Source organism: Capricornis sumatraensis, chromosome 19, assembly GCF_032405125.1.
Source record: "Capricornis sumatraensis isolate serow.1 chromosome 19, serow.2, whole genome shotgun sequence".
Lineage (NCBI taxonomy): Eukaryota > Metazoa > Chordata > Mammalia > Artiodactyla > Bovidae > Capricornis > Capricornis sumatraensis.
The window spans coordinates 27,826,229-27,851,880 of record NC_091087.1 but is presented as its reverse complement, the minus strand read 5'-3'; the positions used below and the strand labels follow the sequence as shown (position 1 = coordinate 27,851,880).

General features: G+C 43.0%; 1 protein-coding gene across 1 annotated transcript in view; it reads left to right on the top strand.

The window, feature by feature from the left end:
- Positions 1-25,652, top strand: part of CRTC3 (CREB regulated transcription coactivator 3) — a 93,733-nt gene that overhangs the window by 6,292 nt on the left and 61,789 nt on the right. The window contains exon 2 of the mRNA XM_068991304.1: positions 3,160-3,258. Coding sequence (XP_068847405.1) covers positions 3,160-3,258 — 99 coding nt within the window. The remainder of the gene's footprint in view (positions 1-3,159; positions 3,259-25,652) is intronic.

Genomic DNA, 25,652 nt, shown 5'->3' with positions numbered 1-25,652 from the left:
CTTTTTTAAAAATTGAAAAAGATAAAGTGTATGCCTATAGGCTAAAAGTTGCTAACTCAAGGTACCAGGTGAGGTAAAAAAATGAATGGAGGGATCAGGAATGAGGTGGTAAATGGTCACTGATCTCAGGCCAGAGTGGAGGATAACAGGGTACAGTGAGGACTTGGGGAAGCTGGAGAACCCAAGCCCTGTCTGAACTCCATGCCTCGCCTCGCAGCTCCATGCCTTGTTGCCAGGCAAGAGTATGGGTTTAGTGTTCGTCAGATCTTTCAGTCAAGAGAAGATGGAAATCCAGATTTTTGTGCCTTCTTGCAATGTTTTAAAATTTAAAACATCGAGTGGGTCAGTTCCATGTGGGTCGAAAAGAACTCTCTAGGCTAACCATGGCCTGTAGCCTGATGGTCCAAGTCCTCTGTCTCAGGCTACTCATTCTTTGATCCTCATTTTCCTTATCAGTAAGCATGATGGTATGGGAGACCATCTCTAAGGTTCTTTCTAGCTTACTGGTTCTCAGTTTCAAAAGAGGAGGGCCTCAGAATTACTCAGTAGTTTTGGAGATGGCTGAAGCTATCAGCACTAACGATGTTTTGAGCAGTTGTCCCAGACCTTTACACACACTGTCACATCTGTTCTCTGACTTAATCCTTCCATCATCTGTGTGAAGTAGGCAGCAAAGTGGTTTGTGCAACCACATGGGAATGCCAGGTTACGACGTCAAGTCTTCCCATTCCAAATCCAGCGCTCTTTTTTTTTTACTGTGGTGCAGCCATCCCTGAAAACTCTAGAAATGGACATTTTGGTAGAGCCAGCAGATGCAGGAGACGTGGGGAGGGACTCCTGTTCGGCTGAAGGCCGATCTCTAGCTAGATCCAGAGCTCAGCTTGGTTGAAGTGTCAAGGCTTTTGGGTAAGAGTTTAAGCCTTTGTGAAAACTCCCTGAAGGTAGAGACTTTGGCACATGTTCATCGTAGTAAGCTGGAGCCTGGCACTGTACCCAATACACAGTTTACCATTTTTATGTAAGTGAGTAAGTGGATGGGTTGATGGAAGAAGGAATCAAAAGCTTTAGATTAAGGGGGCTGAGAATTTTGTCTAGAGAATCTCAAGGACAGAGAGTCGAATGTTTCCGGTTGAGAATGTTAAAAGCTGAGACTTTATACTGATAACTTAGCTGATAGATGTGAAAAGCTCACCATGGCCTCCCTCTCGTATTTGACTCTCAGATCTGGGTTTTGATTAATAGATTATTACCATTTCCCTGTGCCATGTTTTTGAAAAATCAAGTACTGTGGGTATAAGGAAGCTAAGGCTGCCAAAGGATTTTATATGATATGCTTTTATAACCTCCAGACAGATACAAGCCCTTATCTTTGGAGATACCTATTGAAATATGGAATGCTAGGCTGTCTGGCTTTCAGTGGAGTGTAATGGGTGATGAAGGAGATAAAGATGAATCAAGGTTGGATGTAAGTTGATCGTTGTTGGAACTGGAAGATGAAGGGATGGGGTTTCATTATACTCATCTCTGCTGCTGCTGCTGCTGCTAAGTCGTTTCAGTCGTGTCCGACTCTGTGCGACCCCATAGACGGCTATTTTGTATGTATTTGAAAGTTTTCATAATAAATGTAAAAACAAAAAACCAGAGCTCGCCATAGGCTCGGCGAAGCTTTTGGTCACTTTTCCCTGAACTTGTGAATAGTGTGATCATTGAGGAAGAAATGGATCAAAGGAGAGGAACATGGCAGAAATAAGAATGTGGGTTTTGAGTTTGCCATAGCTGAGGCTCCTCTAACTGGGTGACCTTGGGCAGGTCTCTGACCTTCCCTAAGTCTGGGTTTCCAGGGTTGTAAAGGCAGGATCACTTGGTCTCCCTTGGTGGTTATTGAGAGGGTGAGGGATAAAGTGGGCATAACGTCTGAGGACAGCCTCTGGCTCATCTTAGGGGCTCATATCTGGTAGTTTTTATGATTATTAGGCAAAGACAGAGAAAGTAACGAAAGGGTAAAACTCTGCCTCAGGGTTCCCAGCTACCCCCTTCTTCCCTACATGAATTACAAGTGCCAAGGGTTATATAACCACCGAGGTAATTTATTGTTTTAGAAACAGAACTCTCAAAGATCAAATTGGACCACTCTGGGATTAAGGACCGTAACCAGTTTACTGCCTTTTGAAAAATGAAGCAAGAAAGAACTTACAGAATAAAAGCATATTAAAACAGTGGGACACCATGTTATACCTGTTGAATTGGTCTCCTTCTTTCCTCTAATTAAGGATAATATCCCATGTTAGTGAGTTTTTGGCCAAACAGTTTTCTCACATATACATTGCTATACCCTCTGGGAAAGCATTTTGGCAATGTGTATTGAGAGCCATCTAAAAGCCCAAACCCAAGACTTAGTAATCACTCTTTGAAATGTATTCTAAGTCAGTAATGCGGAAGAAGAAATGTTATGTAGCCATTTAAAATGCTTATATAATATCATAGAAAAAGAGTTGTGATGCAAGCTTGTAGACTTGTGCCTATGTTGTGATCACCACTGTGAAGTTTTTGTTTTTGTTTTTGTTTTTAATTTTGGCTGTGCTGGGTCTTTGTTGGGGCATGCAGGCTTTTTCTAGTTATAGCATGGGCTCAGTTGCCCTGCAGTATGTGGGATCTTAGTTTCCCAACCAGGGATCGAACCCCTGTCCCCTGCACTGGAAGGAGGATCCTTAACCGCTGGACCACCAGGAAGTCCCAGTGCAGCTATTACACCTGAAAGTAAATGGAGACTGGAAAAGAGCATGGAGAAGGGAGGATAGTATGTTAGGATCATGGGCAGTGGCTTACTTTTTTTTTTTTTAATTTCTTTTATTGCTGTTAAAGATTGTGCCTGCATGCGCCACCTCCCCCACCCCCCCTCAACACACACACACATGCACTCAAAGACTGTGCAAGAAGGTCTTTGAGTCATGCCTGGGACATGACACGGATAAATTCCTTCCCCAAAATAGACGAATCAAAACCCAGAAAGCCCTGGAAACTGGAAGGTTTTAAGTAGAGAAGAAATTGAAACCAAGACATTCACTCTTGAACCATGTTGCTGCATAACACTGTACTTTGATGCTTCTTTCAGATCTTTGCTGTCATGTCTCAACAGCTTTGAAATCTCTCTGTCCCCAGGTTCAGTTTCAGAAGCTTCAGCAGCTGCGCCTTACACAGTACCACGGAGGATCCTTGCCCAACGTGAGCCAGCTGCGGAGCAGTGCCCCAGAGTTCCAGGTACCGGAGACACTTACTTCCTTCACACCTTGTGAGATCTCAGCTCCCTGGCCAGGGATCGAACCCAGGCCCTCAGCAGTATAACCAGAGTCTTAACTACTGGGCCACCAGGGAATTCCCAATACTTACTATACTTTCTTTGAACTGAGTGGAGTGTAAAAGAGGCAAAAATTTTCCTTGAAAAGATTAGATATCAAAGGATAAAGTTCAGTAGTGTTCTGGGCAATCCATTATTATTCGTTTCACAAATGGTCCAATGTAGCACTGTCCAGTGGAAATACACTGTGAGCTACATATGTCATTTAAACGCTCCTTCATTTAAACCATGTTAAAGAGAAAGAAATCAATGTAATTAATTTTAATATTGCTTAAGTAATTTCAATAATTATTTGACCCAGTGTATCCAGAATAATATTATTTCAACATATAATCAGTATTAAAAAATTAATGAGATATTTCATCTTCTTCTTTTTTTGAATGAAGTCTTTGAAATCTCATGTGTATTTTGCACTTAAAGCACATTTTAATTTGTACCAGTTATGTTTCACCACCTTCATGTGACTGGCTTCCACCATATTGGACAGGACAAATCTATGGCACAGATAAGTGGTCAATACTTTGTTTAGAGGAGTAGTGTCATAGAGCGCTTTAATCATTCATGTTATTGAAAAGCTTTATTCAAGACAATGTGGAATCAGTGATTTGGACAATGGTATATGATATTGTTGTTGAAATCTGAATTAGATTTAGGTATCCTAGTCTCTGAAAACTTAGGAGCCTGACATTTTCGTTAACACAATTTAAGATTAAGTGTTAAATCTGAGATATAAACTTTAAAATGAGGTATAACTGTATTCATTTGGATGCCTCTCCATTTTAAAAGTACTATCTTCTTTCTCTGTGGTGAAATCTGGTTCACTTGTTTGATGATGTCCCATAAAAAAGAAGTAATATTATTTAAATGGAGACTTCCATTTGAGAGTGCTGATAGAAACTCGTAAGTATAAGGCGGATAGAAAAAGTACTCTGTGAACCGGTCTGTGCCTTAGTACACTGGAGTCTTGTCTTTAGTATAATGACTTTGGAATCTCACCGCAACACTGCCTGCATTAGAAATCCACTTCTAGCAGTCAAACTATCTTACATCTTGGCCCGTTGGGTCATTCAGTATCCAAATAAAGTAGATCTCTACTTTACGCTGGAGTTCGTGCTTCAGAAAATAGGGCATCGCCAAGGGGTACTGGGTTTGAGATTCCAATTTTGTGGTACTTTCCTTTCAGCCTTGGAGGAATACAGAATAAACTGTAGTGTCCCTCCCCTGGTATATCGGATGGGACAAAGTGACAGGCCCTGGGCTCCCCAGGATTCTTTGAGTAATTTCTAAACTTTGAAGCAATTGCAAACTTAGAGAAAAGTTGGGAGCACAGTAAAAATAGCTATATTTTTCCCCTTGAGAATAAGTTGCTGATCTCATGCCCTGTCAGCCCCAAATACTTGACCGTGTATATTTCCCACCATCAAGGCTATTGTTCTACATGAGCTGAATAGAGCCGTGAAATCAGGAAATTAACAGTGATGTATTACTACCATTTGACAAGCTTGGGCACTTTCAGGGTGGTATGGCTGTGGACACATTATTAGTATTTGATCCTGAGACCCCATTCAGGTTTCCCCTAGATGTCCCGTTACTGTCCCTGACAGCAAAAGGATCGAGTTCAGAGCACATACATTGTCTTTAGCCCCTTCTGGACAATTTTTCCATTTTTTATTTTTGACATTAAAAAAATCATTTTCAAATGGTGTGACCTTGCCACTTCTGAAGGTTGCAAGCCAGTTCTTTTGCAGAATATCCCTCGATTGGGGTTTGTCTGATGTTTCTTCAAGATTAGATTTAGATTATGTGTCTTTGGCAGAAATAGCCAAAATTGATTTTAATTTTGTATCCGGTGAAGTGGGTGATGTTTCATTTGCATGATGTTCACTTTTATCACTTAATTCAGGTGGTGTTTGTCAGTCTTCTCCACTCTAAAGTTACTCTTCTTTGTAATTAAATACGTATTTTGGCACTCTACTCCAGTACTCTTGCCTGGAAAATCCCATGGATGGAGGAGCTTGATAGGCTGCCGTCCATGGGGTCGCTAAGAGTCGGATACAACTGAGCGACTTCACTTTCACTTTTCACTTTCATGCATTGGAGAAGGAAATGGCAACCCACTCCAGTGTTCTTGCCTGGAGAATCCCAGGGACGGGGGAGCCTGGTGGGCTGCCGTCTATGGGGTCACACAGAGTTGGACACGACTGAAGTGATTTAGCAGTAGCAGTTTGTGAGGAGGTAATTTATCAGGATTCTCATCAAACTTTCAACTTGTACATTTATTTATTTCTACATATTTATATGGTTTAGTGATTTCTTATATTATCTGATGGGTTGTAATCTCTAACTATTATTAGTATTTTGGTCCTCACATTTTCCCTGATTAGGCTGATAGGAGCCCCATCCCAAGAGTCTTGTCAAAATGAGAAACGGAATCCCAGAACCATAAACAATTTTTTAAGCAAACAGCGCTAGAGTTTAACTTATGTACAGTACGTACTTGTATATATGGGGGCCTAATCTCTGGCTGCAGTGCGTGGGCTTCTCACTGCAGTGGCCTCTCTTGTGGCGCGGCGTCTAGAGCTGGTGGGCTTACGCTGTATGCGGGCTCAGTAGTCCAGTGGCTTCTCTTGTGGCGCGTGGCGTCTAGAGCAGACGGGCTTACGCTGTATGCGGGCTCAGTAGTCTCGGCTCGCCGGCTCTCTGGCTCTAGAGGATGAGCTCAGTAGTGGTGGCATATGGGCTTAGTTGCTCTGAGGCACATGGGATCTTCTCAGATCAGGGATTGAACCTGTGTCTCCCGCGTTGGCAGGCAGATTCTTTACCACTGAGTCACCAGGAAAGCCCTGACCTCTCTATGATTTATAGTTTTACATTGTATAATTACGACCACAGTCCAAGTTAAGAACAGTTTCATCATCCTGCAAAAGTTCCTTTAACATCCCTTTGTAATCTATTTCCATCCCCACCTCCTGCCTCTGGAACCACTGATCTGCAGTTTTGCCTCTTCCAGAGTGTCCTCCAAATGGATTCAGAAGCAGAATTTGTTGACATAGAAATTGCATTTGAGACTCACTCACCTCTATTGTAGCATGTATGTGTTTCTTAGAGCTGCCATAACAAAATACCACTAACTGGGTGGCTTACATTTTAAACAACAGAAATGGATTCTGTCACAGTTCTGAGGCTGGAAGTCTGAAATCAAGTCCATAAGGCTATACTCTCTGGGGACTCCAGGGAAGAATCTATCTCCTCGTCTTTTCCGAGCTTTTCTTGGCTGCCGCCAGTCCTTGGGGTCCCTTGGCTTGCGTGCTGTCACTGCCCTGTCGGTCTCTATTCCATATGACTGCTCCTGTTTGCCTGTGTTCGAATACCCGCTTCCTTCTCTTATAAAGACACCACCCTAATCCAGTATAACCCCATCCTAACATGTTTACATCTGCAAAGACTCTCTTCCCGAATAAAGTCACATTCACAGGTACTTGGGGTTATGACTTGAACAAATCTTGGAGGAACATGATTCAACCCACTGCATTGCAGTTATCAGTTGTTGTTTAGTCGCTGAGTTGTGTCCATGTGTCTTTTGTGACCCCATGGACTGTAGCCCACCAGGCTCCTCTATCCATGAGATTTCTCAGCAAGAATACTGGAGCCCATTGCCATTTCCTTCTCCAGGGGATGGTCCCAACTCAGGGACCGAGGCCAAGCACCCTGCATTGGCAGGCGGATTCTTTGCCACTGAGCCACCAGGGGAGCCCTGTTGCTGAGTAGTATTCCACTGGAGGGAGGGACTATAATTTGTTTATCCATTCATCACTTGGTGAGCACTTGGATGGTTTCCACCTTGAGGCGGTTGTGAGTGAAAATATTCACATTCAGTGTTTGTGTAAACACCTAGTAGCGGAACTTTTGGATCAAACGTTTAAGTGTATATTTACCTCTGTGAAAGACTGCCAAACTACTGTACAAAGTGGCTATACCATTTCACATTCCTGCCAGCAAAGTTCCAGAGACTCTGTACTCTCTCCAGCCCTTGGTATTTCAGTTTATTTTTTTTTAATTATGATTAAAAAAGCACAACATGAAGTTTATCATCGCCACCATTTTTAAGTGTGCAGTTGAGTAGTGTTGAACATACGCACGTTGTTGTGCAGCCAGTCTCCTGAACATTTTCATCTTATAAAACTGAAACTCCATACCCATTAAACAGCAACTCTATTCCTTCATTCTCCAGCCTCTGGCAACCACTGTTCTACTTCTGTCTCTCTGACTCTGACCACTCTAGGTACATTATATAAGTGAAGTCATATAATACTTGTCTTTTTGTGACTGGCTCATTTAGCATAATGCCCTTGAGGCTCATTCATATTGTAGCATGTGACAGGATTTCCTTCCTGTTGAAGGTTGAATAATACTTCATTGTATATATATGCCACATTTTGTTTATCCATTCATCTACTGATGGACACTTGGGTTGCTTCTACATCTTGGCTATTATGAATAATGCTACTATGAACATGGGTATGCAGACACCTCTGTGAGATCCTGCTTTGAATTCTTTCTGATGCATTGCCAGAATGGGGATTGCTGAGTCACATGGTAATCCCATCTTTAATGGTTTGAGGAACCCCCATACTGTCTTCCACAGTGGCTACAGCATTTTGCATTCCTGCCAACAGTGTGCAAAGGTTCCAATTTCTCCACATTGTTGTTACTATTTGCTGGTTTTGTTTGAATTCTTTTTTTTTTTTTTTTTTTGATAGTAGTCATCCTAGTGGATGTGAGGTGGCAGTGTATCAGTTTTAAAAAGTTGGTCATTCTGGTGGATGTGTAGTGGTATCTCATTGTGGTTTTAATTTGCATTTTTCTAATGACTTAGGAGGGCATGGCAACCTACTCCAGTATTCTTGCCTGGGAAATCCCATAGACAAAGAAGCCTGGCAGGCTATAGTCCATGGGATTGCAAAGAGTCAGACACGACTGAAGTGACTTAGCATGCACAGTACGCGATGACTTACGATATTGAGCATCTTTTTGTACACTTATTGCCGTTCTTATCTCTTCTTTGAAGAAGTGTCTGTTTAAATTTTTTGCCCAGTTTTAAAAAGGAGTTCTTATTATTATTATTGTTAAATAGTTAGAGTTCTTTATTTATTTTGAATACCTTTTCTTCAATAGATATGTATTTGACAAATAGTTTGTTCTGATCTGTGGGTTATTTTTAATTTCTTAAAGTTTTGAAGAGCATAAGTTTTACATTTTGATGAGGTCCAATTTATCAAAATTTGTTCTGTTATGATTTATCTTTTATATTGTCTCTAAGACTTCTTTGTTTAATTCAAGGTCAGAAAGATTTTTTTTCCAATATGTTCTTCAGAAGTTTTATTGTTTTAGGTTTTATACTTCAGTAATTTCAAGTTAATTTTTTTAATGTGATGCAAAGAGTGGGTTGGAGGGCTCTTTTTGCATGTGGATGTTGAATTGTTGAGCATCATTTGTTGAGAAGACTTTCCTTTCCCTACTGAATTGCCTTGGCACCTTTTAATATTTTTATTTACTTATTTATTTGATTGTACTGGATCTTAGTTGCACCACTTGAGATCTTCCGTCTTCCTTGCTACATGTAGGATCTTAGTTGTGGCATGTGGGATCTAGTTCCCTGACCGGGGATCAGACTTGGGGCCCTGCATTGGGAGTGCAGAGTCTGAGCTACTGGACCACCAGGGAAGTCCCACTTTGGCTGCTTTGTTGAAAATCAGTTGACCGTATATGTGTGGGTCTGTTTTTGGACTCTCTCTTCTGTTCCACTGGTCTCTATGCCCATCATTTCACTAATATCACACTGTTTTGATTGCTGTACCTTTACAAGAAGACTTGAAATCAGGTAACAGGAGTCCTTTAGCTTTGATCTTTTTCAAAATTTTCTTTGCTTATTTCAGTTCCTTTGCTTATCCATAGAATTTTAGATTTAGCTTATTGACTTCTACAGAAAGGTCTGCTGGGATTTCAAATGGGATTTCATTGAATCTATAATGACGGTGAATCTAAGACTGATGTGTTAATACTGAGTCTTCCAATCCATGAACATGGTACAGAAGCAGAGGTTCTTGAGTCGAGTATTATTTAAACACAGCCCACTTCCTTTTTGTTTATAGAGCCTTTGGAGTTTACAGAATGTTTTCACTTCTGCTGTTCTACTTGATCTTTAATACATTAATTGGTAAGCATGCTGCTACTGCTGCTGCTAAGTCGCTTCGGTGGTGTCTGACTCTGCGACCCCATAGACGGCAGCCCACCAGGCTCCTCTGTCCCCAGGATTCTCCAGGCAAGAACACTAGAGTGGGTTGACATTTCCTTCTCCAGTGCATGAAAATGAAAAGTTAAAGTGAAGTCACTCAGTCGTGTTCAACTCCTAGTGACCCCATGGACTGCAGCCTACTAGGCTCTTCCGCCCATGGGATTCTCCAGGCAAGAGTACTAGAGTGGGTTGCCATTGCCTTCTCCAGTTGGTAAGCATAGTACTGTGTTAGTATTGGTTAAAGACTAATCTTCTATTCTAATGGAGGATCTGAAAGTATACTCTTCATCTAACCCATTGGGCTCTTGTTTGGAGAACACAAACTTACCTGATGAGTAAACCAAAGTAAGCTTTTTCAGGCTATGTTCTGATAGTCCTTAGCAAGAGGCAGGTCATCAGTCAGGAATGGCTAGGGTCACAGCCCTCCTGGTTCTGGGCCGGGCCTGGCTTGTGTGCATGGGAGGCAGAGAGAGGAACTGAGTGCTACCCTCTCTCGGAGGGTCCGGGGAGGAACTGAGTGATATCCTCTCTCGGAGGGTCCGGGGAGGGCCAGCTGGTCTCTGGCGTGTTTCAGCCCGCGTGACAGCCAGGGCTCCTGTTGACTGTGCAGCCTGATGTCAGGCAGCTACTGAGAGAGACAGAGGGCATCTATTTGTACAGCACTCTCTGGGCGCAACTCTGTCCTTTCCTAACCTTCACGTAACTCATCTAGTTCTTTCAAACGGTATCACTAAAAACTAATCACACGCTTGACATTTCTGACTTCATTTTTAAAAAGTTGGGTCATCTTGTTTGTAACTGAGAGTTTATAAGATCTAACTAATTTAGGAAACAGTCTGATGGGAGAAAACCCTGTTGCAGGCAGCAAGATATGGGCCAGATGTGGAAGCTGATTTTTCTGAGACCCACTCCCAATACACAGGGGTATAGTGAAACCCAGAGTTCCTGTAGCAAGTATGTGGGAGAAGCCGAAATTGCAAATCCTGGTTTGATTTTAATGGCTTTCCATTGATGCATTTCCTTTAAAATTTTTATAAGATTCTTTCAAAAATGATTGACAGAAGATTTATTGGTTGAATTCAAACAAATGGAAGACTTAAGTAGCAACATGAACCTTAAAATGCTACTAATAATAGCCAACATTTGTTGAGTGTAGGCTGTGTGCCAGACACCGCGTTAAGCTCACTACAAAGATTATTTAATTTTCACAAAAACTGATTGGAGTTGGTATATGTCTTTGGTAGTTGTCAAAGCATTCTTTGAGTTGTATGTGATAAAATAACATAGCAACAAATTACAGTTCTGAGACAGGAAGAACTTATATTTATCACTTTTGACTTCTTTTTTTTCCCTCTGTGCTCTTCACGTTCTCCCCACCCTGCCAAGACCTGTGCTGTCCAACATGGTAGTCACTGCTGTGCTGTTTGTGCTTAGTCGCTCAGTCATGTCCAACTCTTTGCTACCCCGTGGACTATAACCCACCAGGCTCCTCTGTCCATGGGGAGTCTCCAGGCAAGAATACTGAAGTGGGTTACCATGTCCTTCTCCAGGGGATCTCCCCAACCCAGGGATCGAACCCACGTCTCCTGCATTGCAGGCGGACTCTTTACCATCTGAGCCACCAGGGAAGCCCAAGAATACTGGAATGGATAGTCTATCCCTTCTCCAGGGGATCTCCCCAACCCAGGGATCGAACCCACGTCTCCTGCATTGCAGGAGGATTCTTTACCATCTGAGCCACCAGGGAAGCCCAAGAATACTGGAATGGATAGTCTGTCCCTTCTTCAGGGGATCTTCCTGACCCAGGAATTGAACCGGGGACTCCTGCATTGCAGGCGGATTCTTTACCAGCTGAGCTACCAGGGAAGCCCATGGTAGTCACTAGCCATATTTAAATCTTTAATTAAGATGAAATAAAATAAAAGCACAACGGAAGATTCACTTTCGCAGTCACACAAGCCATCCTTCAAGTCTCAGTAGGCACACGTGGGGGTGGCTGCTTCTGCGATCGGCACTCCCTAGGTTAAGGCTGCACGTGCCCCTGAACACCCAGTGCTTTTGGATGATCTGTGCTCCCTCCTTTCCTTCATCAGCCAGTCAGGTCACTGTGTCTTGGCTAAGGTGCTTGTTTGGATTATAAGAAAAGTGTTCTGGGGGAATTCTCAGTGGTTAGGACCCCACGCTTTCACTCCCGAGGGCCCAATTCCATTCCTGGTTGGGAAACTAAGATCCTGCAAGCTAGTCGTGTGGCCAAATAAATAAATATGTAGATATATTCTGATTAAATTTATATTAAAAATTTTTGAATGGACCTAGATATTATTATACTAAGTAGAAGCAAGTCAGAGAAAGAAAAATACCATATGATATCACTTATATGTGGAATCTAAAATATGATACAAATGAACTTATTTAGAAAACAGAAACAGACTCCCAGACTTAGAAAACAAACTTATGGTTACTAATGGGGAGAAGAAGTGGGGGAGAGATAAATTAGGAGTGTGGGATTAACAGATACAAACTACTGTATATAAAATAGATAAACAACAAAGTCCTACTGTATAGCACAGGGAACTTTTATTCAGTATCCCCTAATAAACCATAAAGGAGAAGAATATGAAAAAATGCACATATGTATAACTGAATCATTTTACTACCCACCAGAAACTTAACACAACATTGTAAATCAACTGTATTTCAATTAAAAAAAATAAAAAATGTTAACTTCCACTTCACTACTCTGAGGCACATGCATTTTGAAAGAGGGTGCCTGAAAAAATCACACATCTCCAGTTGGCAGAATTCCACACAATGAATGGTGGTGGTTCATCTGAAAGGCTGTGCAGAAGGGCTTATCCTTAAATTATGGAATGCACACACACACGCATATGCCGGTGGGCATCTGAACGAACAGACTGACCTGTGAGGCCTTTGTGTTCTCCTGTTCCTTCCCTCCTCTAAGAGAGGATTAACTACTCTTCTTTTTCTCCTCTCACTAATTGATAGATAATAAATACATTCATAAATTTCTTGCAACCACTGTGGTGGCAGAAACGTATTTCTGTATGAAGCTTACGAAGAGTGGAAATGGGTGAGTTGGCCTCTCCGCAGAAGAAGACTGTGGCCCAGTTGGTAATGGTGGAACCCCCTCAGCTTTGGCCCTGAGGTCTGGGCAGCCTGCACGCGGCCACTGCCCCTCACTGAAGGAGGGCTGCTGTGCTTTAGTTCCATGATCATGGACTCTCAGAGACGATCCCAAAATAGTCTGGGCTTGAGTCATGGATTAGAGTCTCCACAGAGACCTCAGAACAGCCTCTCTTGTGCCTTCAGATGGTCTTCAGAAATTCCATCTATCTCCACCTTCAGCTCCCTCCCAGAGCTGACAGCATCTGCTGACCCTCTCCCACCTCATTCTCCCGTCTCCTGGAGTCATGGCAGCAGCTTGCAAGGTGAACTTGCCCTGAGCCCCTGCCTCCGTTAGGTCCTGGGCAGGGGTAAGCTGTGGTATGCTGAAGAGTGTGGCTTGGGTGTCCGAGCTCTGGTTCCACTGCTCTTTTGATCTGTGATCCTTGGCTTTCCCTCAGCCTCTCTAAGCTTTTTTTAATTTTTTTTTGCATATCAAATATAATCATAATTATCCATAAGGTAATCTGAGATCGTGGGAGGCATGGGAGCATGGACCGAGAGATTTGGGAGCTGGACTGAGTTAAGGGAACTAGGGTGTAAAGATAACTGATTCCTTCCCAAGCCGCTAGCTAAATTCTGTTTATGTATGCTCGTTCGTCATAGTTTGTGGCTTCTGTGGCAGTCATCTCTCAGAACTTGAAAGTGAGAGGGAATTTTGTTCCCAAGGTCATAAACCTTAGCTAGCGCAGCACTTGGGCACAGCATGCTCTCTGCCAGCCCTGAAACAATACCCTTTTATCCAAATACTATTAGTTAATAATAGAGAGGGCAGTGGCCTTGGTCTTCTGCGTGAGATTTAGAAGACCGCATTTATAGATTATTTTATCATGCGTTATTTCCAAGAAAGATTTTCACCGATTGCTAGTATCTCTTATGTCTAAACGACAGTTTTCTGAATTTGTCACTAAACTTTGTTTAGGAGTCTGTACCCCCCCCCCCCCCCAAACTACATGCACTTTGCAACTGTAATTTTTTCCCCACTGTCTATCTCTGTGCTTGATTTGCTGCCTGGCTTGTCTTTGCTTTTGACTTCAATGAGTTCTTCTCATCTGCCCAAGGAAACAGTGAGAAGCCCAGAAAGCTAGGGCCTTACTTAATAGCTTTGGAATGTGCCTCTGTCCCAAAATAGGAACTGTGACCAAGAATACGGTTGTCATATTTTTAATACAGAGTCGGGTAGTGCTTTCCCCCTTTTTGTCTAACCATACATGTTGAGTAGAAAACTTACAGCATGAAGGAGGAAAGTAGGCAACTCATGAATCTCTAGTCACTCGGAATAGAGGTCTTTGATATTATGCTAGGGGCAAGGAAACACTGGCCCCACACCCTGAATCGGGAACATCTGCCTCCATGAGAACTTGAACGAGAAACCTGGGATAGGGCCACATTCATTCTGCTGTTCATGTGCTCCCAGCTGCTCATGTAATGGAGGGTAAGGAAGAGCATGGATACTCCAGACAGTGCTTCCAAGACTGAGCTGTATTCCATTAATTTAAATTTTTTTATGCCAGATAATACTGGAAGAGATGGGAACTTCTCCTGAGAAGTCCACCTGTTAGATAAAATCAGGGGTCTGCTTGAAAAGAAATTCTTTGAGGACTAGAGTGCCAGACATTTTGTTGTTACTGTTTTCAGATGCTAAGTTGTGTCTGACTCTTTGTGACCCCATGAACTGCAGCACACCAGGCTTCCCTGTCCCTCACTGTCTCCTAGAGTTTGCTCAGATCCATGTCTATCGAGTCGGTGATGCCACCCAACCATCTCATCCTCTGTCGTCCCCTTCTCCTCCTGCCTTCAATCTTTCCCAGCATCAGGGTCTTTTCCAGTGAGTCAGCCCTTCACACTAGGTGGCCAAAGTATTGGAGCTTCAGCTTTAGGATCAGTCTTTGCAATGAATATTCAGGGTTGATTTCCTTTAGGATTGACTGGTTTGATCTCCTTGCAGTCCAAGGGACTCGCAAGAGTCTTCTCTAGCACCACAGTTCAGAAGCATTTTGCTTTAGAATAAAAGCTTTAGTGCCACACATAGGCTGCCCAGCATGATGGCCAAAAAGTCAGACTCTGAGTTCAAATCCTGCCTCTGCCACTTTCCAGCCAGGTGACATGGGACAGATCGCTAACATGTCAGCCTCAGCTTCATCATCTGTAAAGTGAGGGTGGTGGCAGGGCCCATGTCAGAGTTTTGTTGTGAGGAATGGATGAGTTAATATCTAGGACACTGTCAGAACAGTGCTTGGCACAGGATGAGCCTCTGGAGGTCTTTCCTCTTGTTGTTGGCTTTGTTCCTACCCGCTACTCCCACCCTGCTGTTCATACCGCTGTAATTACTTCTACCACCTCGTCTGTGGCCACCTCAGTGGGCACTGCTACCTCTAGGGCTTTGGCCTCTGCCTGGCTTGAGTTCCAGCTCTGCCACTGTTTAAGTCCAAAAACCTCTGTGTCTGCATTTGCAAGATAGGGGTGTTACGAGTGTCCTTCCCAGGGTCCTGGTAAAGAGGACCTCAGGGTCGTGCATGTGAGGCTTGTTGCTGTCTTATTTTACTGCGACAGCTCGAAGCCAAGGTGTCACCCACAGAGTGCTGGGCTCTGTGGTGAGTTCCAAGTACTTTGTTCTTATTAATAAGCTGCCAGTGCGTGAGAATTGACACGACTGAAGCGACTTAGCAGCAGCAACAGCAGCTTGAGAATTATTTTTAAAAGATAATTGGAACTAAGTCAGGTTATCCTCATGTAGCATTGCTGTTTGCTTCCATATTGAGAAATAGGCAGGTGCTTGGAGGTGGGGACACCCGGGGTGCACCTGCTGGACTATGGGTCCTGCATTTGAAAGTTGAGAGCTTTGTGTGAAGCAAAAAGCAGGTGCGAGAGCCACGGGTCTAGGAGTGCTGGCCCTTCTGTCACAGAGTCCTGTCCACGGTCTTCCATATTCATGCTCCTCCACAGGGCAAATCCCTGTTCCTGCTGCTTGTCAGACCGAAGCGCCGTCCTCCCCACATCCAGCCATTTTTATCCTGTCCAGACATGTGCAGGTGTGCTCAGCCGCTCTGTCATGTCCGACCCTGTGGCCCCCGTGGACTGCAGCCCACTGGTCTCCTTCTCTCCACGGTATTATTCCAGCAAGAATACTGGAACGGGTCACCATTGTTATTCATCCAAACATACGAGTGTGCTCAGTCGCTCAGCAGGATCTGACTCTTTGTGACCCTGTGGACTGTAGCCGGCCTGGCTCCTCTGTCATGGGATTGTCCCAGCAAGAATACTGGAGTGGGTAGCCCGTTTCTTCTCCAGCCAAACATATGTAGATACTGAGGAAATACTTGTTTGGACTCTGAAAATTGCTTTCCATATACATTAAACAGCTACTATGACTTGCTCTGACTTTACCCATTAATAAATATTGACTGAGTGCCTGTTAAGAGTCAATGATTATTGAGCTTATAAAGATAATCGTCCACTTAGGAAGCTTATAATCAAGTTTGAGAGACAGGTTGTGTACACAAGAACTTTAACAGAAAAGCATTGACTCTAGTTTCTTTTTCTTTTTTAGCTTCCATTTTAAACTTTTATATTCAAAAAAAGTAACACATTGTGTTTTTTTATAGCTTGTTCCCTAATTCTTTGTTGTTCCTTGAAAAGTGATATACACCAATTGTATAAAATATAGAAAATGTGTAAAAAATGAAAAGGAACAGAAAAAGTTATCTGTATCTCATCAACTAGAAGTCTCCTTTTGAATGTTTTATTTTAGTTATTTTTCATGCATCTTTTATAGGTGGTATCATTTTCTGTATTTATAACCTTTTAAGAAAATTTCAACCATTATGTAATCATTATTTCCCTAAGTTATTAAGATACTTTATAATTTTAGTAGCTAAATAATATTTCATCACAAATGATATAATTTATAACCACTTTCAGTATATTTTGGATATTCTGATTGATTCTGAGTTTTCTTTATTATACATCATACAGTAATAAACATCTTTGTGTATGAGTCATCTGTTTCTGAAACATAGATTCCCATAGGAAGAATATTCAAGGAGTAGAAATATTCATAAGGTTATTAATACATGTGGCTTTGTTGCTGTTTTGTAAATATCAAAGATATTTAACCTAACAAAAATTTTGACTCTGATTTGAATATTTATTGGCTTAGCCAAAATGTTCATTACCTTAGGTCCTTAGCCTTTGCAGATCTTACGTTCCAAGTGTTGACTGTTCAAGAATGACTCCAAATGGGGAAAATGAAACTATATAGATACATATATATATATATATACACCAGAAACTAATACAACATTGTAAATCAGCTATATTTCAATTTAAAAAAAACTAAGAAAAAAAAATGGAATGACTCCAGAGTTCATGACATAAGAAGTCTGCATATATACTGAAGCACAAAACTTAATCACATGGACCTTGAGGGGCCATGAGTTGAGCCCCTTGTCTAGTGAGGGACCAGGGCTGCTTAGCACATGTTTCACTGGGGCTTCATGGTTCTTTCTGCAACACCTCTGGTATGTTGCTTTAAAAATTAATTTTTTTAAGTGTAGAGAACTTCTGTGAAAACTGAAAAAGCCATTAATTTATAGTATACAAGTATGCAAAGAAAATCTATGATCATCAGAGAAATGTGCCTCAAGAAAAAAACAAGTTTGTACAATTTTTTCCATATTAGAAAAATGAAGATTTTCTTTCTGATTGTTTAACGGTGTTTATTAATCTGTCAGTTATAGAAAACAAGTATGATTTCATTTTTAGTGCCTACTGAAGAAATTTTTCTCTTTATAATAAGTCATGAAGTGGTTATATGTATCTTTATGACAAAATAAGAAAATACATTCATGAAATCATCAGACAGTAAGCTGCAACAGCTCAACAGACATTATCCCCCTTGCATTAATTCTAAAAGGTCTTTGTATTTTGGTGGGAATGCCTTATACTCTAGCTAGGTGAGACAGTATGTGGAAAACAATTTAATCAGTGTCTAGGAAGAAGTCAGAGAGCACTCTTAGTAAAAGAGACACTGCTTAGACCAATCACAGGTTAAGCTCTGCTTAACCTAATACCTCTGAGTGAAACCACCCACCTGCCAGGCCCCAGCATCACCATCTAGAGCAGCTTCCCCCTGCTCCCTTTGTCTGAACTGTTCCCCTTCAAGTTGCTTTCTGTCCTCTTGGTGACAAGGGGGTGGCAGTTACTTCCTATCTCGCCCCCAGCATGTTTCTTGCTTTGATTTCCCAGTCCCTTGGCAAACTGTCACCCCCCTCTTCCCATCCCAGGAGTTGCCTTTTCTTCGCTCCCCTCTGCAAGGTCTCAGACACATATGAAAGGAGAGAGTCGTGTTTCTGCATGCCCGGACCTTTCACATAGTGACCTGGCCCCGTGGCCCTGCCCAGTGTGCTAAAGGCCTGGAGTCAGTCTGTGATGGGCCAGCATCGCCCTGATGATGCAGCTGAGCACAGATATGGAGTCAGGTCTATCTGGTTTCTGGCTCCCGGTGTGGGCTTCTTCCCCAGGCTCCGGAGGCCACGTGACCCCTGATCAGCCAGCCTTCGCGCCATCCCTGAGGCCCAGAGAGAGAAGCAGAGGGACTGGGGCTGCCTCTCACCCTGTAATTTGGCTGCAAGTCACCATCGTTGGCCTCCTGCCTCAGCTCTGATAACTGGACTCCTGTCTGGTTCCGATTGCCAGGATCCCATGGTAACCTGTTTCGTATCCCTGGGCCTCCCTCCCGGGGACTGAAGTCCTGCCCTGAGTCAGTGACCATGGCTCTTGGCTGATGTCAGCCACCCCTCTCACTGGATCCCCGTTGCCCTAGATTTCTCATTGTTCCAAAGGGCCTGCAGTCAGGAAGCCTCTGTTCTGGACTCTTATCTCAGCAATGGCAACTCTGCCGTCCCAGTTACTCAGGCCAAAACCTTGGGGTCATCCTGAACTCCTCCCGTTCTCTCTCCTCCCACGTCTGAGCCTTCAGCAAATTCTTGGTCCTACATGAAACATGTATCCCGCCTCAGCCTCCTCTGATCTCCACTTGTATCATTCCTGCCCTGGATTCTTACAAAGACCGGTATCCCAGCTTCTGCCTTATCGCTTTTCAGTTACTCTCAGCCCTGCCATTCGAATGATCCTATGAAAAAATGAGCCAGATTCTGTCACTTCTGTTTTCAGAATCCTCCGTGGCTTCCGGTCTCACAGCGCAAAACCAAGGTGCGAAGCACAGTCCCTGCCCCATGAGGCCCTTCCCCTCTCTGCTCTCGCCTGCTGCGTGTCTGTCCAGCACCCTTCTCAGCAGTCTCTCCACTCTGGCCCCTCTCTCTGCTCCCCAAGCCCCTGTGGGCCTCACTGCCAGGAGTACTCTTCCCCAGATGCCTTTTTTTGGCCACGCTGGGTCTCTGTTGCCGCGCTCGGGCTTCTCTAGGTGCAGCGTGTGGGCTTAGTTGCTCCGTTGCTTAGTTGCTCCATCTTAGCTCTCCTACCAGGGATCGAACTTGCATCCCCCGCACTGGAAGGCAGATTTTTTTTTTTTAATTTATTTATCTGTAATATTGAAGGATAATCACTTTACAATATTGGGTTGGTTTCTGCCATACAACAACAACAGTCAGCCATAAGTGTACATACATTCCCTCCCTCTTGAACCTTCCCCCCAAACCCACCCCTCTTTTGACTGTCACAGAGCGCAGAGTTTGAGCTCCCTGCATCATACAGCTAACTCCCACTGGCTATCTGTGTTACATATGGTACTGTCTGCGTTTCACTGTTCTCTCTCAATTCATCCCCCCCTCCTTCCCGAGCTGTGTCCACAAGTCTGCTCTCTGTAGCTACGTCTCCATCGCTGCCCTGCAGATAGGTGCATCAGTACCATCTTTCTCGATTCCGTGTATATGCTGTATGCTATTTGTCTTTCTCTTTCTGACTTGCTTCACTGTGTATAGTAGGCTCTAGGTTCATCCACCTCATTGGAACTGACTCAAATGGAAGGTGAATTCTTAACCACTGACCATCAGGAAAGTGTGCCCTTCCCCTCCCAGATACCTGAATGGCTTCCTTCCCCCTGGTCTTAGCTCTTTATTCAGATATCTCTCTTTGGTGAGGCCTTCCCTCCTTATAATTGTAACCCCGCCCTAGTCTCTTGTTTCATTATTTTTCTTCTAATCACTATCCCACGTGCTATGTATTTCTGTTTATTCATCTTATTTTTTTTTCTGTTTCCTCCATTGGAATGTAAGCTCCATGAAATCAAGGGCACTTTGGTTCACTGTTATATCTCCAAAGTCTGGAACAGTGTCTGGTCAGGGTATGAATTCATTAGATTATCTGTTGAACGAATAAATCAGGTAGTTGAAAGAATGAATCAGGTAGTTGAATGTTTGCCATGTGTCAGCACTGTTCCAGGCATTTTATATGAACATTATCTCATTTAATTCTCATGATTACCTACGTGATGGTACTTTAGTGAATCCCATTTTGCTGATGAGAAAACTGAATCTAATGAGAGGTTAAGTGACTTGACCAAGAGGATCTGACCACACACAAAACATTGGTTAGGACAGTATATTAGAATGAATGTTTCTTTTTACTAAACAAATCTGCATTCAAGTCCAGCTCTGTCAGTTATTGGCTGAGTTAAAACCTCTTTTGAGCTTCAGTTTTCTCAGATACAAAATACGGACACTGATTCTACCTCTCAGGTAGCAGGACTGCATGAGATCATGGGTATGTGATTTTCGTGTATTTTTTCCTGATGACTGGTAAGGTTGACATTTTTTCATAAATATATTGGCCATTCAGCTTTCCTCTGGGAATTTCCTGTTTATAACCTTTACCTTGCTTTCTTTTCCTTTCTTTTTTCCTTATCAAGTTGCAAGAGTTTTTTGAATACTAGATATACACATTGTCCTATGTGTTACAAATAATTTTCCTCCCACTGTCATTTGTCTTTTGGTAATGTTTTTGGAATCTTCTTTGATTCATGTATAGGCAGACCTCAGAGATACTGCAAGTTCAGTTCCAGACCACTGCAATAAAGGAAATACCACAATAAAGCAAGTCATAGGAATTTTTTTTGTTTTCCAGTGCATATACAAGTTGTGTTTATACTATATTGTAGTCTATTAAGTATAGTAGCATTATGTCTAAAAAAACAACACACATCCCTTCATTAAAAATACTATATTGCTAAAAAAATTCTTTAGCAAGTGGTAATCTTTTTTACTGGTGGAGGGTCTTACCTGTGTGTTGACGGCTGCTGATCAGGGTGGTGGTCGCTGTAGGTTGAGGGGGCTTAAAATAAGACAACTCAAGTCTGCTGCATTGATTGACTGTTCCTTCCACAAGCAGTTTCTGTGCAGTAGTCAATTCTGTTTCATGACATTTTACCCACAGTAGAACTTTCAAAATTGGAGTCCATCCTCTCAAACTCTGCTGCTGTTTTATCAACTAAATTTAAGTAATATTCGAAATACTTTGTTGTCATTTCAACAATCTTTTTTTTTTTTTTTCATTTCAACAATCTTAACAGCATCTTTTCCAGGAGTAGATTCCATCTCAAGAAATTACTTTCCTTGCTCATCCATAAGAAGCAACTTATGTTTAAGTTTTATCATAAGGTTGCAGCAATTCAGTCACATCTTCAGGCTCCATTTCTAATTCTGGTTCTCTCACTGTTTCCACCACATCTGCAGTGCCTTCCTCCCTTGAAGTCTTGAATCTCTCAAAGTCATGCATGAGGGTTGGAACCCACTTCTTTTAATGTTGATATTTTGACCTCTTCCCTTGAGCCATGCATGTTCTTAATGGCCTATTGAATCTTTTCCAGAAGGTTTTCAATTGACTTTTGTACAGACTCATTAGAGGAACCATTGTCTATGGCAGCTAGAGCCTAATGAAGTGTATTTTTTTTTCTTTTGGCCACACCGTGCATGGCATGAGAGATCTTAGTTCCCTAAGGATCAAACCAATGCCCCCTGCAATGGAAGCACCAAGTCTTAACCAGTGGAGCACCAGGGAAGTCCTGAAGTGTATTTCTTAAATAATAAGACTTGAAATTACTCCTTGATCTATGGGGTGCAGAATGGATGGTTCACACCTGCTAACACAACATTAATCTCCTTGCACATCTCCATCAGAGTTCTTGGGTAACCGTGTACCTTGTCATCAAGCAGTAATATTTTGAATGGGATCTGTTTTTTTCTTTTTTTTTTTCCTGAGCAGTAGGTCTCAAGCATGGGCTTATAATATTCAATGAATATGTTGCCAACAGACGTGATATCATCTAGGCTTTGTTGTTCCATTTATAGACCACAGGCAGGGTAAATTTAGCATAATTCTTAAGGACCCTAGGATTTCCAGAATGGTAAATGAGCATGAGCTTCAACTTCCAGTTACCAGCAGCATTAGTCCCTACAGGAGAGTCAGTCTGCCCACTTTGAAGGGCACTGACTTCTCCTCTCTAGCTATTGAAGTCCTGGATGGCTTCTTCTCCCAATAGCAGGCTGTTCATCTGCACTAGCAGTCCCCAGCCTTTTTGGCACCAGGGACAGGTTTTGTGGAAGACAGTTTTTCCATGGACTGAGGTTGGGGGGGAGGATGGTTTCAGGATGATTCGAATGCATTGCTTTTATTGTGTACTTTATTTCTATTGTGATTACATCAGCTCCGTCTCAGATCATCAGGCATAGATCCTGGAGGTAGGGGACCCTGATCCACTGAAGATCTGTTGTATAGTGTAGCCACCTTCATGAATTATCGGCGCCAGGTCTTCTGGATTACTTGCTGCAGCTTCTACTTCAGCACTTGTTGCTTCACCTTGTACTTTTATGCCATGAAGGTGGCTTCTTTCCTTAAACCTCATAAATGACCTTTGCTGGCTTCAGAAGTTTTTTCTGCAGCCTCCTCACCTCTCTCAGCCTTCACAGAATTGAAGAGAGTCAGGCCTTGCTGTAGACTAGACTCTGGCTTTAAGGGAATCTTGTGGCTAGTTTGACCGTCTGTCTAGACCACTGAAACTTTCTCCATATCAGCAATAAGACTGTTTCCCTTTCTTATCATTCATGTGTGCACAGGAGTGGCACCTTTACTTTCCGTCAAGAACTTCTCTTTTGCCTTCACAGCTTGGTTAACTGGTGCAAGAAGCCTAGCTTTCTGCCTTTTCTGGCTTTCAACATGCCCTCCTCACTTCAGCTCAATCATTTCTAGCTTTTGATTTAAAGTAAGAGATGTGCAGCCCCTCCTTTCACTGTGAACACTTAGAGGCCACTGTGGGGTATTAATTGGCCTAATTTCAGTACTGTTGTGTCTCAGGGAATGGGGAGGCTGAGGAGAGGAAGAGGGATGGGGGACGGCTGGTCGGTGAAGTTAGAATGTGCTCATTTACTGCTTAAGTTTACTGGCTTATCTGGACCCAGGTCCAGGGTGCCCCAAAATAATGACATCAGAGATCACCAATCACTTATCACTGCAAGGAATACAGTGATAATGAGAACATTTGAAATCACGAGAATTACCAAATGTCACAAACGCACAAAGTAAGCAAATGCTATTGGAAAAATGGCACCAGTAGACTTGCTCGATACAGGGTTAACCCAAACCTCAATTTATAAAAAAACAAAACAGAACGCAGTATCTGCGAGGCACAGAGAAAGCATTATATACCTGTAGTTAGCGATCGAGTGTTAGTGGCCGCTCAGGCCCTGGAGAATACAGATTTACTCGTTCAGCAGTACTTCTTGAGTGTTAGGACCTCACAGGACGGTCGCTCAGTCAGGGCAGTGCTGTATCTCTGACTTTGAGCTTGCGTCACCGACGGCGGCTAGCAGCTTTGATTGTAGCAGATTCTTGAAAAAGAACGTGTTTTCTCAGAGTCAAGTAGACCCGGACAGCTCCCAGACTTTGGCCACATAACCAGAAATTTCCAGAGGCTTGGAATTTGTGGGCGTAGCTCCAAGAGATCAGGCCTGCGTCATCCTCTCCTTTCCCTGGCAGCTCTGCCGCATGGATAGAGCAGAGAGCGAGGACTTCAGACTTGCCCTGTGAGGTGAGTGCCAAAGGCAGCTACTGGAGGCATAGTTCTTACTCCCAGCCTGGGAGGCTCTTCAGAAATCATGTGATGTATTACCAGGTCACCAGCTCTGTGGATGCTCGAAGGTTAGGGTGGGTGCAGCAGTGTGGACCAAGAGCAGCATCCAAGTGCTCCCCGCCCGAGCCCAAGCTGCAGGTCTGTGCCCCTGGAAAGTAAATGTCCTGGGAATGAGTCACCAATCCTCCTGGTTTCACCCTCCGGGCCAGGTTTAGTTTGTGGAGACATCTCACACAGGAATTGTCTTGTAAGCCTCTTGGGGGTCAAACAAAATGGGTCTTTCAGAAACCTTTAATAACACAGAAGTCCTTGTTTTGAAAGAAGCATCTTCAGCAAATTTCTCCCATGAGACTCTACAACCTGCCAGCCAGTGCATCAAAATAAACACAGTGTTCATGCTCCACTTTCGTATCTTAGCACCTGGTCAGGTATGCAGTCCTCGGAGGCAGACTGGGGATCTGATGACCAGCTTCCCCACCAGCTAGCACTGGGACTTTAGACAAACTCTCTAAACTCTCTGTGCCTCAGCTCACTTGCTGAGGGGTGCTACTGAGAGTACCTAATACAACATTGTGGTGAGAATGTAATTACAACATGTGTCTTTAGAACAATGCCTAACATGTAGCTACAAGGATGCTTGCTCCTTGAAAGAAAAGCTATGACAAACCTAGGCAGCATATTAAAAAACAGAGACATCACTTTGCCCACAGAGGTCTGTATAGTCAAAGAAATGGTTTTTCCAATAGTCATGTACAGATGTCAGAGCTGGCCCATAAAGAAGGCTAAGTGCCAAAGAATTGATGCTTTCGAACTGTGGTGCTAGAGAAGATTTGAGAGTCCCTTGGAGAGCAAGGAGATCAAACCAGTCAATCCTAAAGGAAATCAGTCCTGAATATTCATTGGAAGGACTGATGCTGAAACTGAAGCTCCAATACTTTGGTCACCTGATGTGAAGAGCCGATTCTTTGGAAAAGACCCTGATGCTGGGAAAGTTGAGGGCGGGAGGAGAAGGGAGGGACAGAGGATGAGATGGTTGGATGGCATCACTGACTCAATGAACATAAATTTGAGCAAATTCTGGGAGATAGTGAGGGACAGGGAAGCCTGGCATGCTTGCAGTCCGTGGGGTCACAAAGAGTCGGATACGACTTACCAGCTGAACAATAGCAACAACACTTAGCTATTGCTTGAGAAATGCTGTGAAGTTCCTCATACATACTCTCCTGTTGAGTGAAATTCTAGAAGCTAAGTGTACCAGCCTTCCAATTTGATTTCAGTAAATTGTCGGTATCATTTTTCTGTCTTTCGTTGCAAGTATTCTTTCTAGGGCTAGAAAGTTAAGCTTTGGCTGTTTTTTTATAAAGCTGCTTAAATTCCAGACAGGCTAGTTACCTCCTACTCAGACTTCAGTGACTAGCTGAAAATACTTTTGCAGAAAGTCTTCATCAGCCTCTCGTGGGGTGAGCAAGGCTGTGTGTTGATCCCTTGACCCAGCGCAGCTTCCAGGAAAGGTAGAGGGAATAAATACCCAGACAGAGAAGACGGGCCTTGGTGGTGCTCAGCCCAGGACAGAGCTCAAGCCTCTGGATTTCCTTGCATTTCAATTTCATGTTAAATTCATCTTGTATTGATACGAATGCTTTCCTCCTGAGCCCAGCGTGTGACTGCTGACTCATGAAGAGAGGGAGAAAGAGCACTACCTTTAAAGCAGTGACTGTCTCCAACTAAACTTTTCA